Genomic DNA, 14881 nt, shown 5'->3' on the forward strand with positions numbered 1-14881 from the left:
ACACACTCACTTCTACTGCCTTCACACACTCACTTCTACTGCCTTCACACACTCACTTCTACTGCCTTCACACTCTCACTTCTACTGCCTTCACACACGCTCACTTCTACTGCCTTCACACTCTCACTTCTACTGCCTTCACACACACACTCACTTCTACTGCTTCCACACTCTCACTTCTACTGCCTTCACACTCTCACTTCTACTGCCTTCACACTCTCACTTCTACTGCCTTCACACACGCTCACTTCTACTGCTTTCACACACTCTCAATTCTAGTGCTTTCACACACACTTACTTCTACTGCTTTCACACGCTCATTTCGACTGCTTCCACACTCTCTCACTTCAACTGCTTCCACACTCTCACTTCTACTGCTTTCACACGCTCACTTCTACTGCTTCCACACACTCTCACTTCTACTGCCTTCACACACTCTCATTTCTACTGCCTTCACACACTCTCACTTCTACTGCCTTCACACACTCTCACTTCTACTGCTTTCACACGCTCACTTCTACTGCTTTCACACATGCTCAGTTCTACTGCTTTCACACACTCTCATTTCTACTGCTTTGTCACACTCATTTCTACTGTTTCCTCCATTCCATTTCACCCTTTGATCCTAATCATTACGCAGACTACTTGGAAGAACTGCAGTAAGAATGTAAGATGGAATCCCATGTAAATCATTGTTGCATAGACTAAAGCTACATTTTATGTCCCCATATATATATATATATATATATATATATATATATATATATATATATATATATATATATATATATATATATATATATATATTTACTGTTCTTAGTAAAGGTTTATAGGCTGTGTATACTGCAGGATATAATGTACAATGATCTAGAGCCAAGGTTTAGTCTGTTCATCTGAGTGGGAAAAGCTACCAGGTCTGTGGGAGAGATGATTGATAAAAAAGGTCATTAAGAAAGCAGTGTTTTCCTACCAGAATTGCCATAAGAAGAGCTTAATTCCTAAGGCAATGCAATGAGACAGAGGTGGGGGGAAGGGGCAGCATTTTCCCATCAGTCGCACTTGCACTGTCAAAACCTCCTTAAACTTCAGTTCCTTCTTCAATACACACATGCAGAGCTGAGCATAATGCTCTCCTTAGACACAGCTAGGCATTATAAGGATGCAGTGTATAACACTCATAACACTTTCCAAAACCACAAGGGAAGAGAAAGTAACACAACACAACACTGTCCCCTAACCAAGCTGTGCTGCAGGTACACAATGAGGCTAGCATGATTAATACACCCTGAAAAAGAAGAACCTAGAACCTGACAGGATGCCAGGAACAAACAGACTGCCAGGTCTATAAGGCTGTTCAGAAAGTTAGTTATGTTTCGGTAACTCTTTCTGAATTTCTCTGACAGCAGGAACAGCTGTGGTTTGAGCAGGAGGCAGTTGGAAGGTGGTCAGTCATGCAGCTAGCGTAAATGCTTCCTCGTGTCTAGTAAGAGAGGAAAGACAGGTGGACGTTTGATTACAGAAATGTCTGTCTGTCTAACAGCTGTGTCTGTGCGCCAACGCTGATGGGTTTGCAGTGCCAATCAGCCAGGTCCATCCATATGGTTTGCGAGAACGGGGCGGCATTCTAAACAGAGAGGGGGGAATGACTGAAATGTGTGCCGCTCAAACAAACACATGCAGACAGATGGAAACTTCCCCGCAGCTGCCATGCTCAGATTTACAGAGTCTTGAAGGTGGATAGTATAATATTAATGATTTTTTTTTTTGCATGCACTATTTCAGGCACACCTGTGTGTATATGTGTATGTGTGTGTGTGTGTGTGTGTGTGTATGTATGTATTTGTATATATATATATATATATATATATATATATATATATATATATATATATATATATACACACACACACACAGTTGCAATCAAAATTATTCAACCCCTATTGCAAATCAGGTTTATTGTCAAAATGTACAGACTTTCAGCTGTTTGCGATGAACAAATCAAACAAAAGCAATTGAAATAGTTCAACATGTCGAATGCTTCAAATGGTTTCCCCAAATTCAACTGAAAATGCAACTTATAATGATTTCTCCAGTTTCAAAATGATTCAACCCCTTCATGGCAAGCATCTTTAGTACTTAGTAAAGGATCCTTTTGCTGTTATGACCTGCTGCAAATGAGCTACACGGCCAGACACCAGCTCACCAGCTGAGTGTGTGTGTGAGGGTGTGTGTATAATTTTTGAAATATATATTATTTCATATTCCCTCTGTACACCACCACTATGGATTTGAAATGAAGCAAGCAAGCTTTGAAGTGTAGACTTTCAGCTTTAACTCAAGCGGTTTAACAAAAATATTGCATTAACCGTTTAGGAATTAAGCCTTTTTTTTTTTTTTTTTTTACAGACTCCCTCCATTTTCTAAAGTGACTGGACAACTAACTGCTAAGCAGTTTGATAGCCAGGTGTGGCCTGTTTCCTCATTATTTCATGACAAATTAATGAGATTAAAAGGTCTGGAGTTGATTCCAAGTGTTGAATTTACATTTGGTAGCTGTTCATAGGAACTCTCAATATGCGGTCCAAAGAAGTGTCGATGCAAGTGAAGGAGGCCATCATTAGACTGAAAAAACAAAACAGACCTATTGATGAGATCAAAGAAACTATAAGAGTGGCCAAATCAACAACTTGGTACATTCTTAAAAAGAAGGAATGCACTGGTTAGCTCAGCAACACCAAAAGGCCTGGAAGACCATGGAAGACAGCTAAAGTGGATGCTCACAGAATTCTTTCCTTGGTGAAGAAAAACCCCTCCACAACATCTAGTCAAATCAATACTACTCCGGAGGAGGTAGGCGTATCATTATCAAAATCTGCAATCAAGAGATGCCTTCCTGAATGTAAATACAGACTGTTTACCTCACGCTGCAAGCTGCAAACACTCAAGAACAGAAAGGCTGTGAATTTCTACATTGCACCAAAAAGTTCTAAGATATAAGTTAGAATTCAGACAGAAAGAACGCCTTATGCCTTAGTAGCAAAATATGCACTAGCAGGAGAGCTAATGGATGAGAGCGAGAGAAAATGAGACATAATTGCTATAACCATGCATATGTTACAAGACACTTTAGAAAGCACTTATGCAGACAGCGTACACATAGAATCATCATTCTGCATGCAGAATACATAAAAGAAGTGAAAAAACACAGGATAGTCACCAGAGGTTGACTAAAAAAACATGTTCAATGTCCTGTAGGATCTCTAGCTCTCTAAAGACGTTTCGGACCTCATCTCGCTCTATGCACTGCTGTTTGTTCATGTACTTCATGGCGTACATCTTCTCTGTGTCACGCTTCTGCACAATACACACCTGCAGAGGAGAACAAACACACAAATACATGCACAGAGTGAGATAGTTTACAAAGACGCACCTAGACATGAACTGTTAAAGATGACATTTTCTTCAGAAACTTTCTTTTTCTTAAGAATTTAAGCACAACCTGCTTTAAGGGAGAAATAGTTTATGGATACAGTGGGGGGAAGTAAGTTTTGGACGCGTCAACCTTTTTTTCCAGTAAATATATTTACAATTAATTCGATTCACATGAAATTTTCATCAGACATCAGTATTAACTCAAGAAATTCAGAAATATAATATTGGGGGTGTAATTACTTACGGATTTCAGCTGGTTCCTTCCCTTACCTTGCCTTGGAGAACTGCTTTTTCTTAGCGTGTTCAATACTTTTTTCCTGTATCATTCCACTTTATTACACATAATGTGATGAATTCTTTATATTTCTAGATTTCTTGAGTTAATACTGATGTCTGGTGAAAATTTCATGTGAATAACCTCATTGGAAATATATTTACTGAAAAAAATGTTGACGCATCCAATACTTATTCCCTTCACTGTATCTGTCCACTGTGCAGGCTCACATAATCCTACAAAACAGAGTTGCTAGAGCTTCAGCTGTGTATTTTTCTCTTTCAGAAGTGTCACTTCTTTTGTGCCAAATAGGTCATTATACAACAAATACAAAAAAAAAAAAAAAGATCTGCCTGTAATGTTATCCACTTTTTGTAAGTGTGAAATGTAACCCACCCACAAGTGTAGCGGTTTTGTGTACAATATAAAATGATAAAATCTTGTGTGTGATATTCCTCTACATGAGAAACCATGAAACACTAGCAATTCAAAGGGCACTAATGAGCACACAATGATCCATAATGAACCATACTGAGATTTGTTCCTGAATTGCTCTCTCTTGAATTATATGTCTGATGATATTATTATTATTATTAATTCTGATTGATCAATGTCTATGGTTAATGTGGAATTTGTGCACATTTTTGGTCTAAAAAGAGAAGTTTCAAATGTTTTGATAGATGACATTCAGTATGTTCATGAAAGGCTGAGGCTTAACATCTTGATCATGAGGCTTAAACTGTTTAACAGTTAAGGTCACCCTGTCAGATTATAATGCAATGGAATAGGGGGGTATATAAATATGGCCTATCCTTGCCATGAAAAAGTGGGAGGAAAAAAGAGGCTATGCTGCACTCATCGAATGTCATGTGCTACTTTGTGAGATGTATTTTTCACAAAGGGAATATTAAGTGTTAAGTTATTTGGCTGTTATTACTTTTTCATTTTTCCTTTTCCCCCTATGCATAATTAAAACTGCTTTGTTAGAGAAATTCCTTGAATACATTTTTCTTTGAGTGGTATTTTTAGACTGATTTTTCATCCTTAAGTCATCCAGTTATCCACTTAATTTGTGGGGACCCAAAGCATACACAGCCCCTCCGCTCCCCACCTCATCCCCAGACAATGCACTATTCTAAACTATTCCTTACTGTAGGTATTGCTATCATTTTGCACTATTTTATCCATCATATAATAATCTTTCCTAATAATCATGAGTATCTCACTATGTGCACATCACTGGTTAAATTTGGCCATTTTTCTGACTTATCACACATAACTGACCTGCGTAGTGTCTTCTTCACCTTGTTCATTTCATGACTATACAGCACTAACTACACTAGCATTCCGCTCATTGGAGGATGATCATGAGCTGAAGAACACGCATTGCTCTGTCAGAACAAGCTGTTCAGCTCTGGGATTCTGACAGGCTCCCTGGTGATGCCAGATGTTTCCCCTGGATCATCTGAGACTAAAATGTAAAGCACATTAAAGAAAAAGATCCTTTTAATCTCCTTGTTCGTGTAATCCCCTGTGTTTTGCAGCACAATCTTGACAGGTAGTGTTGCTGCTTCACAGCTACAGGGTCTCTGGTTTGACCTGGATCTCGGGTTAACGTTTGTGTTTAGTTTCACAATGTTCTCCTGGTGGGATTCCTCCGGGTTCTCCGGTTTCCTCACACCACTCAAAAAACATGTTGGTAGGTGGATTGGCTGTGCTAAATTGCCCCAAGATGTGAACGTATGGTGCAATGCGCTGCTGACCCATCCAGGGATGCACTGCAGATTCATTGCAACTTTGACCAGTTACTGACTGAATTAATCATTAGTAAACTGCTAGTCCCATACCAGTGTTTGCATACACAAGCTAATTGTGCTACACAATATGGTATGTGGACAGCTGACCATCACACCCATATGTGGGTCTTCCTCAAACTCTTCCCAGAAATTTGGAAGCACACAATTTTATAGAATGTCCTTGTATGCTGTAACATCATGCTTTCTCTTCACTGGAACTAAAAGGCCCAAACCTGTTCAATCATGACAATGCCCCTGTTCACAAAGCATGGTCCATAAAGACATGGTTTGCCCATGTCAGTGTGGAAAAATTTGAGTGACCCGCATAGAGCCGTCAACCCAAATGAGAATCTTCAGGATGAACTGGAATGCCAACTATGCACCAAGACTTCTTGACCAACATCAGTGCTCAATCCTCAGTAATGCTCTTGCTGCTGAACGAGCACAAATCCGCACAGCTACACTCCAAAATCTAGTGGAAAGACTTTGCAGAAAAGTAGAGCCTATTAGAGCAGCAAAGGGGGTGAGCAACCCCACATTAATTCCTATGGTTTTGGACCTGTGTTTTGTTTGCAATTGTTTGATATCCATGAGAGCACAGTATTTTTGTGAATGTTTTGAACAAAAGATCAAAAGGTTCAACAATAAACACAATTTTTTTTAGCTTTCTTTGCTCATATTTACCAAAGGTGCCAATATTAGTGGAGGGTACTGTATTATACAAAAATGTCATGATAATGTAACATGAATGGAACAGTGTTTATACTGTAGTCATACTCATGGATAACTAGAACATACAAGAACAGGCTGTTAATTCACTGTCCCACTGTCTCATGTCCTGATTTAATTGAGCTGTGCTGTAATTACAGCTGGCCCAATTCCATCTCTCCCTATCGCCCAGGTTTTGTTGTCACAGTTGTACATTTGAGCGTTAGCTTTCTGGATTAAAATGAAAAGTGCTGTTGTGCCACATCTGATGTGAATTTGTAAGAAAAAAAAAAAGATTTTAAAAAGTATGTCAAGGCTTAACTAAGCCTGCAGATATACCCAGTTTAATACATCTGCTGCTTGGTTTGCCTGTCCTCCATCTTTAAATCAGAGCACAGAGGTTAGGATAGAGGTTATAAATGAACTTTGATCGTGGAAAGGCCATGTGTGTTGCAGCAGCATCATCCCCATAGAGTTATTCATATTCTAGCACTTCAGTGGTGCAGGCAAAAACAGGGAAATGTGAAATAAACAACTTCTGCTTAGCAGCACCGTTAACAGTAAGTTGTTATTGGGTCATCTCTCTGGCACAGAAACAACAGAAAGCACTGTCTTGCAGTTATATAATACTGACCATAAGAGCTGTAAATGCAGTATCTGTAAATCTTTGGAATTTATTACCAGCTGAAGTCTAGCAAGTTTAAACTAAACCGACCTCGAAAGACCGGGTTTAATGATCTACTGTAAACTAGCACTCCTGCTCTTCAGAGGAAACTTCAACGGTTTGTTTCATTGCTGTTTCCTTGCCATCACTGAATTGTTTTCAAATGCCTTGCAGCCGAGCATTCTCTCCCCTAAGTGCCAATCTAAGACACTCTCTCTCTCTCTCGCTCTCTAATCTAGCAGATAGAGCATCCCCTGTGGTCTGTCAGCTGAAGAGTTTTTGTGTGAAAGATCAAATCCTTCCACAGTGAATCCACAAGAAACCATATCTCAGAGCTGCCTGCTTCTGTACTGTGGCAGATGATCCACACTATTATATTTCACACTAGTCTGTGGCTGCTTGGCTAGAGATCTGGCTGGGAACTCAAGAGACAAAGACAGGTACAGAGTAGGGAAAGCGCACAGATGTTAGAAATTATTTTAAGCACTGCTTGCAGGCTCAGTACAGAATGGCAATCAATCCAAACAAATGCAAATGTTTTAAATCTTTACATTTAAAGGGATACCAGTCTTTTTTTTTTAAACGTAATCTGTACACTGCAATTGTAGTGCATGTATGATTACCACAGACCAGATTTACGACACTACACTTTTTCTTTTCAGCATTTCCAGGTACTGAGATAATAATGGGAAACAGGTTTACTCAAAACACACTCCGAATTCAACTCTCTCTGGTAATCAGACATACCAAACAGAGAATAGAAATTAAGCCGGAAAAAGAAATACAGGAGCAGTCCTTTAATAGAAGGTAAACACTATCGAGCCAGAAGCTTCCCCATGAGGAATAAACCCACATACGCTGTACATCAGCCCTGATTCAGAGAAAGATGAAGAGAGACTGGAAGAGAGATAGAGACTTGATTGGTGGTGATAGCTTAAGTCTCTTCATTAAGGTTAGCCAGATGGCCTCTTCCCTGCATCTGAGCAAGAGTGACAGCAGGAAATCTATTAGTAACAACAAAATCAAACTAGCTAATTGCCTTTTTCCACTTTCTCATCTAGCAGAAACAGACTAGCACAGTCACTGACAAATGTGTTTTCTCCCTGTCTTACGTTCTCTAATCCAGTTCGTAGCCTTTCTTTTTGGTTATCATATCTACCTCTCTGTTCCGTTACTTCAGGACCGCCACTGCACTACCCTGTCCTTCTGCTGGTATACTTCAAACGGAAAAAAGACGTTCTGACACAAACAGACATCTCGAGCAAGAAAAAAGTGGTGGTTACAGTTCCACTACAACATTTGTTCCTATACCTCTGCCATCTGTGATTGGTCTAAATATATGGGTCTGTCTACTGTTTACGCTCTTGCTTGAAGCTGTAGAAGCAGGAACACATTTAAGGGAAGATTTGATGATTTTTGTCTCTCTGCTACATTCACTGCCAACGCTGCTGTTTTTGTTTATACTGTATGTTCATTTTGACAAGGCTGCCATGCCTATTTTAAAAATCAGCCCAAAACACGCCCAGCACTCCGAATATGTCCTTTCCACACCCTATACACTGTTTTCTAAAGTCTAACAGCATGGCTATGATTGCAATATCACATTTTAATATTTAAAAGGTATATCATGCAAAACATTGTAATGCTGCAGCATCAGAAATACAAAATTTCTCCATGACAGCAGTTTAAAAGTAGTCCAGTGCAAAACCGATCCGGAAACACTGTGATGTTCTGAAGTCTGCTCGGCTCACAGCTCTCTCAAAACCAGACTGTTCTAAAAAGACATGCACCGAGTCTATTTTGAGTATACCGACAACTCCATGTTCATGGAGGTTCTTTTTTTTCCATTTAGTTCTTTCATTGTTTGACATATTCTGTCACGTTTACTTCTCAAATCTGCAAAAAATAAGGCAACAGTGGATGCACGAATGTGTCAGGAGGATTGGAATGGAAAGATTCTAAAAAAAATAATAATAATAATTTTTAACACAGAAGCTACAAACATCAGTTATTTCAAAACTCCATTTCACTTCCTGTAGTTGGATCGAATTAGGGTTGCATTATTTTCTCATTTCCATCAAACTGCAATGGATTGCTAGTAAGTGGACTGAGACCATGTCTCTTAGACATGCTCAATCTGGGATGTTTTGCTACCGATGTTTGATCCAAACAGATGAAATAATGCATTATGTCAAAGTTTTATTACAGCCTTCTCATTCTTTCTTTTCATCAGCTCATTCTTTTTTTGCATTCTCTCTCAGTTTTCTTTTGAAACATTCCTTCTCCTCTCTCCTATTTAACTGATCTCGCTATTATCTCCCTGCCTCTTCTTTGATTTGACTCTGTCCATCCATCTCTTCTCCTACAACCCATCATTGTCCTCCTACAGAGGGTTACACTGCAGAGTCCGGAGTTAATTAACCTCAGATTATTGCATTTCATATTTCCAGGCATTTTTGGTCCTGGCACACAGGAAGTCTGCAGTCCAGCAGGAGGGAGAGCAATCAGATGCTCAGTTCTGCACTCCTGATGAGACCCACTTTCCTCTGTGCTGCAGAGCTCAGAGACCCACTCAGACATTCACACTGTATCTCTGAGTACATCTAGGAGCTAGTCTGGTGTCAGCGTTTTTCTTCATGTCATGATTACAAGCATAGAAAACGGGTTTTGGATCTGCAGTGCTTTGTGATTACAGAAGTTCGGGTGTCATCAGGACCCGGTCCATTCAGGAGAAGGATGAGTGGAGCCGCACAGAAAATGAGCACGTTAAAACAAAAATGATTCACTTTTAACGCTACTCGCAATGGCTACAATCTTCTCAAAATTGGTTCAGAGCACAGGCCAATTAAAATGATCCACTGTGTAGAAGCATTTCTACCCAGATGTACTTTTAGTGCCAACAATAATACATTTACATACATTTGGTACAGCTAATACATCCAATATCTTCGTTCCAGTTGATCAAGGTCATTTGAAGTAATTAGTTGGACCAGATGCAGCACAAAAGGCTTCGTGGGAAAGCTCGCCAGCAGGATGTTTGGGGATAACTGATACAGTATGTTAATCTATCATGCAGTGAGGCTTGAGCTACATTAATCTACCAAGCAGTAGCAGCAAGTGGAAGGCTATAAAATGGGTTAAAACGATTCACCATTTGAGCCCTTGCTTAGCCCAGCAGTGATCTAGCAATCTCTTAGGAAATTCGGCCCAGTCAACTCTGACAAAAACAATGTCTCAGGGTGGCATTTTCATCTCCTGTAACACAGATAAACTCCTTCCCTATGAGCCACAACGCAGCATTGGACATGAAACAGGTAGCAGGGCTCTGTGAAATGATCTCATCATCCATTTACAGACAAAATTGGAGGATAAAAATGATGTCTAAAGGAGGATGCAGAACATTATTGGATTTACTCTGAACCCTGCGTCTGGATAATGAGAGTGTATTTCTCACGGATTCTAGGAAATTTCCAGGTAGCCTGTGTGCTTGCCAGAAGTTTCCAAATGCTTTTTGGCCACCAATGGCATCAAAATCAATATAATCACACTTGCTGTCACTAGAGAAAGGCATGGACATACGATTGAGGGCAGCCATGTTTAATTCGGATCAATCATAGTGCTAGCAGTAATGTCAAAGTAATAGTTTTTTTTATCAGTCAAGTTTCTGTAGTTTGGGTCTGTTCCTCTCTCAAGCAGATGGATGCACAGTAAGCCACTTCTTGAGATAAAGGACGCCAAATAGAAAGGAATTTAATCCAAATGGTCCAAAATGCTAATGAATGGAGCATCGTGCAAAACCTTAGGGCGCATTTTGGATTTATTCCACTGGTAAACAATCATTACGAACACCTGCTTTTCAGCCCCAATCACAGTTTAAATAGGATGTTAAAGAGCCAGCTGTTTGAAAAGAGGGTTAGGTCCTGTTGCTCAGCTGATTGGATACAAAGGAGTTTGCCAGTTCACACACCGCAGGGACACTAATGATGGCGTTCTGACAAACAGCGCCAATGACTACCAACCAGTCAACAGACTGCACATGAACTCCAAACACAAGAATGCCATTGTGTATGTGATACACATGTATGTGATAGACACATGGAAAACAACCGTAATCTGAGGCCACCAGGTGCAAAACCTGCTTATCTTCTCCAAAGAAGACAGCAGACCTGAAAGCTTTGGCTGATCGATGCATCACATCATCATCCTGGCCATGGGCAAGACTCTCCTGCATGCTAAATGATATATTTATAGTGAGTACCCATGTGGCTGCCTGAGATGAAGGAAGTAAACATCATAACAAGCCTTTCCCATGGGAATTCATTTCCAATCAACAGAGAAGCTCAATTATCCTTCCTCACATTTAGAGCTTTATTCCATATTCATATATTTTTTTAAACGCACAATACGCCACACAGTCCCTACACTGAATGCTAACAGGCATACGTGATCCAGCATGGAATCCACACCTAATAAATATATTAGTGAATACAGACAAGAATCCCAAGAAGGCCAAAATACAAGACAAATGCAATCTTAATCACTTCAGACATGTCACAAAAGTCCTGCAAATAAGCAGGCAGCGCTTCTGTTTATATATAATGAGCAGCACACATCCAGACCTGTCCAACCTCTCTGTGAAACTTAGAGACAACCAAACAAGAACCATTTTATTTATCTGTTGTGACAGGCATGATGCATTACACCGTTCAATTCAACACATCCACTCCATCTTTCTCTCACTTTCCTTCTCACTCTCATCCTATCTCTTCCTCACACTCACCTTTGGCAACTAAATGTTTTATGTACATATTGATGTTAGATTTATGGACATTATGGACATTGAAATAGAGAAAAAAAGGCATAAATATCAAATGAATAATTAACTATATACATAATCTACTGTATATAAAGAATAAGAAATAGCAGTTTTGAATGTTAAACATATTACCAGTATATGTTTTACTATGAAAATAGATTATTTGCAAATATTAAGTATTAATAAAAGATGATAAACAATCATGTGCATAGGCTCCCTATGTGTGTGTATATATATCAAACAGGAAATAATTATATATGAAAGGCCAAACAAAAAATAATTATATGAAATCAGAATAAGTATATATAAATCCTGAATATAAAGTTATAACTCTGAATATATAAATGTAAATCGTGAAAATATATAAATATATACAGTACTGAGCAAAAGTCTTAGGCACCCTGATTTTTAGTACAAACTTTGTTATAGATTTTTATTTTATGACTTCTACATTATCGAGTCAGTAAACATTTTAGATTCCCAAACACTAGTTTTCCAGCACAAAATTATATTAAGTGCCTATTACGCATATTAAGTGGTAAGAGACACTTTTCAGACAAAAAACATAATGAAGAGTGCTGGATTTTGCTTATATATAATTATTTATATAGCTTATATATAATATAAGTACACCCCATGGAAATTGTTGGCTGTTTTGACATATTTGGAACAAGCAAACACTTGATCCTCTTTGAAACAGTGCCTATTAATAAAGGCGATGCGCTCTATCAAATGACACACAAAATTCATAAAATTGACATTTTGTAGTAATTTTCACAATTTAAATTTCCAAAAAAATAAATTAATTAAAAACCCAAATCAGTCACATGGAAAAAGCAAGTACACCCCTACATTTATCACACCTTAAAATTAAAATCAGGTGTACAAGATGATTTAGAACTTGCTTAGGGAGTACAAGTGGAACCTGTCTTATTTATACCCCTCTCATAACTATTATCTGGTGTTCCCTTTGTTATTGAGGTGTGTGGTGTCATAATGCCAAGATCTAAAGAGTTCTGTAAGGCCTTCAGAAAAAAGGTTGTGGATGTCTGGCAAGGGATTTAAAAAGATCTCTAAATTATTGGAAATGCATCATTCCACTGTAAAGAAAATAATCTACAAATGGCACAGATTTCAAACGACTGCCAATTAGTCCAGGACTGGCTTCCCCCGCAAATTCCGCCCAAGAACAGACCATCTGATGCAAAAACAAGTCTCCAAGAACCCCAAAATTCCGTCACAGGATCTGCTAGTATGTCTTGCAACTGTTTGTGTCAAAGTGCAGGCTTCTACAGTCAGAAAGAGATTGCACAAATTTGACCTGCATGGGAGACGTGCCAGGAAAAAGCCTTTGCTGTCTAAAAAGAACATTAAAGCAAGACTACAGTTTGTCAATGAGCATACAGGCAAAGACCAGGCCGTTTGGAATAATGTGCTCTGGACAGATGAATCAATGATAGAGTTGTTTGGCCGCAGTAACCGTAGACATGTTTGGCACATACCAAAGACAGTTTTTCAGGAGAAACACTTCATACCGTGAAGCACAGTGGTGGAAATGTTATGATTTGGGGCTGCTTCACTGCCTCAGGGACTGGACAGCTTGCATTCATTGATTCAACTATGAATTCTGCATCATATCAAAGAGTGCTTGAAGATAATACGAGGCCATCTGTCTGGACGTTGAACGGAAAGTGAACCTTTCAACAGGATAATGATCCTAAGCACACTAGCAAAGCCACCACGGAATGGCTCAAAAGGAAGAAATGGAGGGTTATGGAATGTCCTAGTCAAAGCCCGGATTTGAATCCCATTGAAATTTTGTGGGGGATTTGAAACGGGCAGTACGTGCAAGAAACCCCTCAAACATCTTGTAACTGAAAGAATATTGCACGGAATAGTGGTCAAAAATTCCAGCAAGCCTGTTGGACAATTATGCAAAACGCACACAAGAAATTATTTCTGTTAAAAGGAGCAATTCTAGCTTCTGAGGCCAAGGGTGTACTTACTTTTTCCACAGATGCACATCACATCTAAAAAGATATTTTTACCAATAAAGTACTTAAATGCTTATTTCTAATGACTTTTGGGAACAGAACGTACTAATTAGTGTGGTTGTAAGAGGGTATTTGCAGTGACGGAAGATTGAGAATACTCAGACTGGGGAGGAGAGATTATACAGACTCGGGTGCACAGTCAGAGAGACGGCTAGAACAAAACCCTATTACATAACATAAACTGCATATTATACTTTATTTAATAAAGGATGTTTTCCAGGATCGAAAGAAAATGAAAACACATAGTCTCCAACTAATAGCTCCAACTCAGCAACAACACGATGGCGCCCCCATCCCAAACATCCAACACCATGTGACGTGAACTGGCTAGCTAACTGCTAGCTATCCATACAACTTACAAGTGCATCCTCCTCAGTCTTTTCTACTCCTATGACCTGCTGTTCATCCTCCTCTGTCCTCTTAAAATATTGAAGGATACTCATCTCTGTGTGAACATTTTGACCATTAAATTGTTTATGGACACGTAGCAGTGGCACATACACACAATTTTGGTGTGCTAGCTAGCTTGCAAATGTATGCATGCTTGATAGTTTCATAGGTTAAATAATTATTTCAATTGTCAATCAAAACCAGCAAACAATCAGCAATTTCATGGGCTGAAATCGCTATGATGTCCTTCCTCAAGTACAAAGTGGTAGATCTTTCATCTATACGATAGTGTGGTCAAGAGTGTCTGAAAGCTGTGTCGTAACTGCCCTCACCTCAGGACACGTTTTTTCCCCACGGATGGTCAGGGAATATTCGAGTCATCTCCAAATGAATCCATTCTGCTTTCATTACGTAAAAGTAGCCACCTCTCTGAAAATCCATACCAGGTTTTGCTTGTTACCTTGCAATGACAGACACTTTGCTCTCGTCAAGCTTGGCAACAGGCAAACAGTTCAGTGAGCCCTAGCTACTTGAGTCTGACCCTTGTGTTTATTATAGTGAAAGTTAGTATTTTTTTTATTGAATTATGTTTCTAAACGTTGTGGAATGGATTCATTTGGAGACTCTCCAACTCAGAAATCTTCAGAGACAGGCAGGCAATGCAAAATAAAATTTGAGATCAAGAAAAAGTGGGGGGGGGGACAAAACCTAGATTTTGAAGTGGGGGAGGACATGTCCCCCTACATC

At 39.2% G+C, this 14881-nt stretch overlaps 1 protein-coding gene across 1 annotated transcript in view; it reads right to left on the reverse strand.

Annotated features, from left to right (window-relative positions):
- The window catches only part of LOC108263744 (serine/threonine-protein kinase 32C), a 100662-nt gene that overhangs the window by 38703 nt on the left and 47078 nt on the right, over positions 1-14881 (reverse strand). Inside the window, exon 3 of the mRNA XM_017464842.3 lies at positions 3218-3369. Within this exon, the coding sequence (XP_017320331.1) occupies positions 3218-3369 (152 nt within the window). The remainder of the gene's footprint in view (positions 1-3217; positions 3370-14881) is intronic.

This window comes from Ictalurus punctatus, chromosome 3 (genome assembly GCF_001660625.3).
Source record: "Ictalurus punctatus breed USDA103 chromosome 3, Coco_2.0, whole genome shotgun sequence".
NCBI classification, from domain to species: domain Eukaryota; kingdom Metazoa; phylum Chordata; class Actinopteri; order Siluriformes; family Ictaluridae; genus Ictalurus; species Ictalurus punctatus.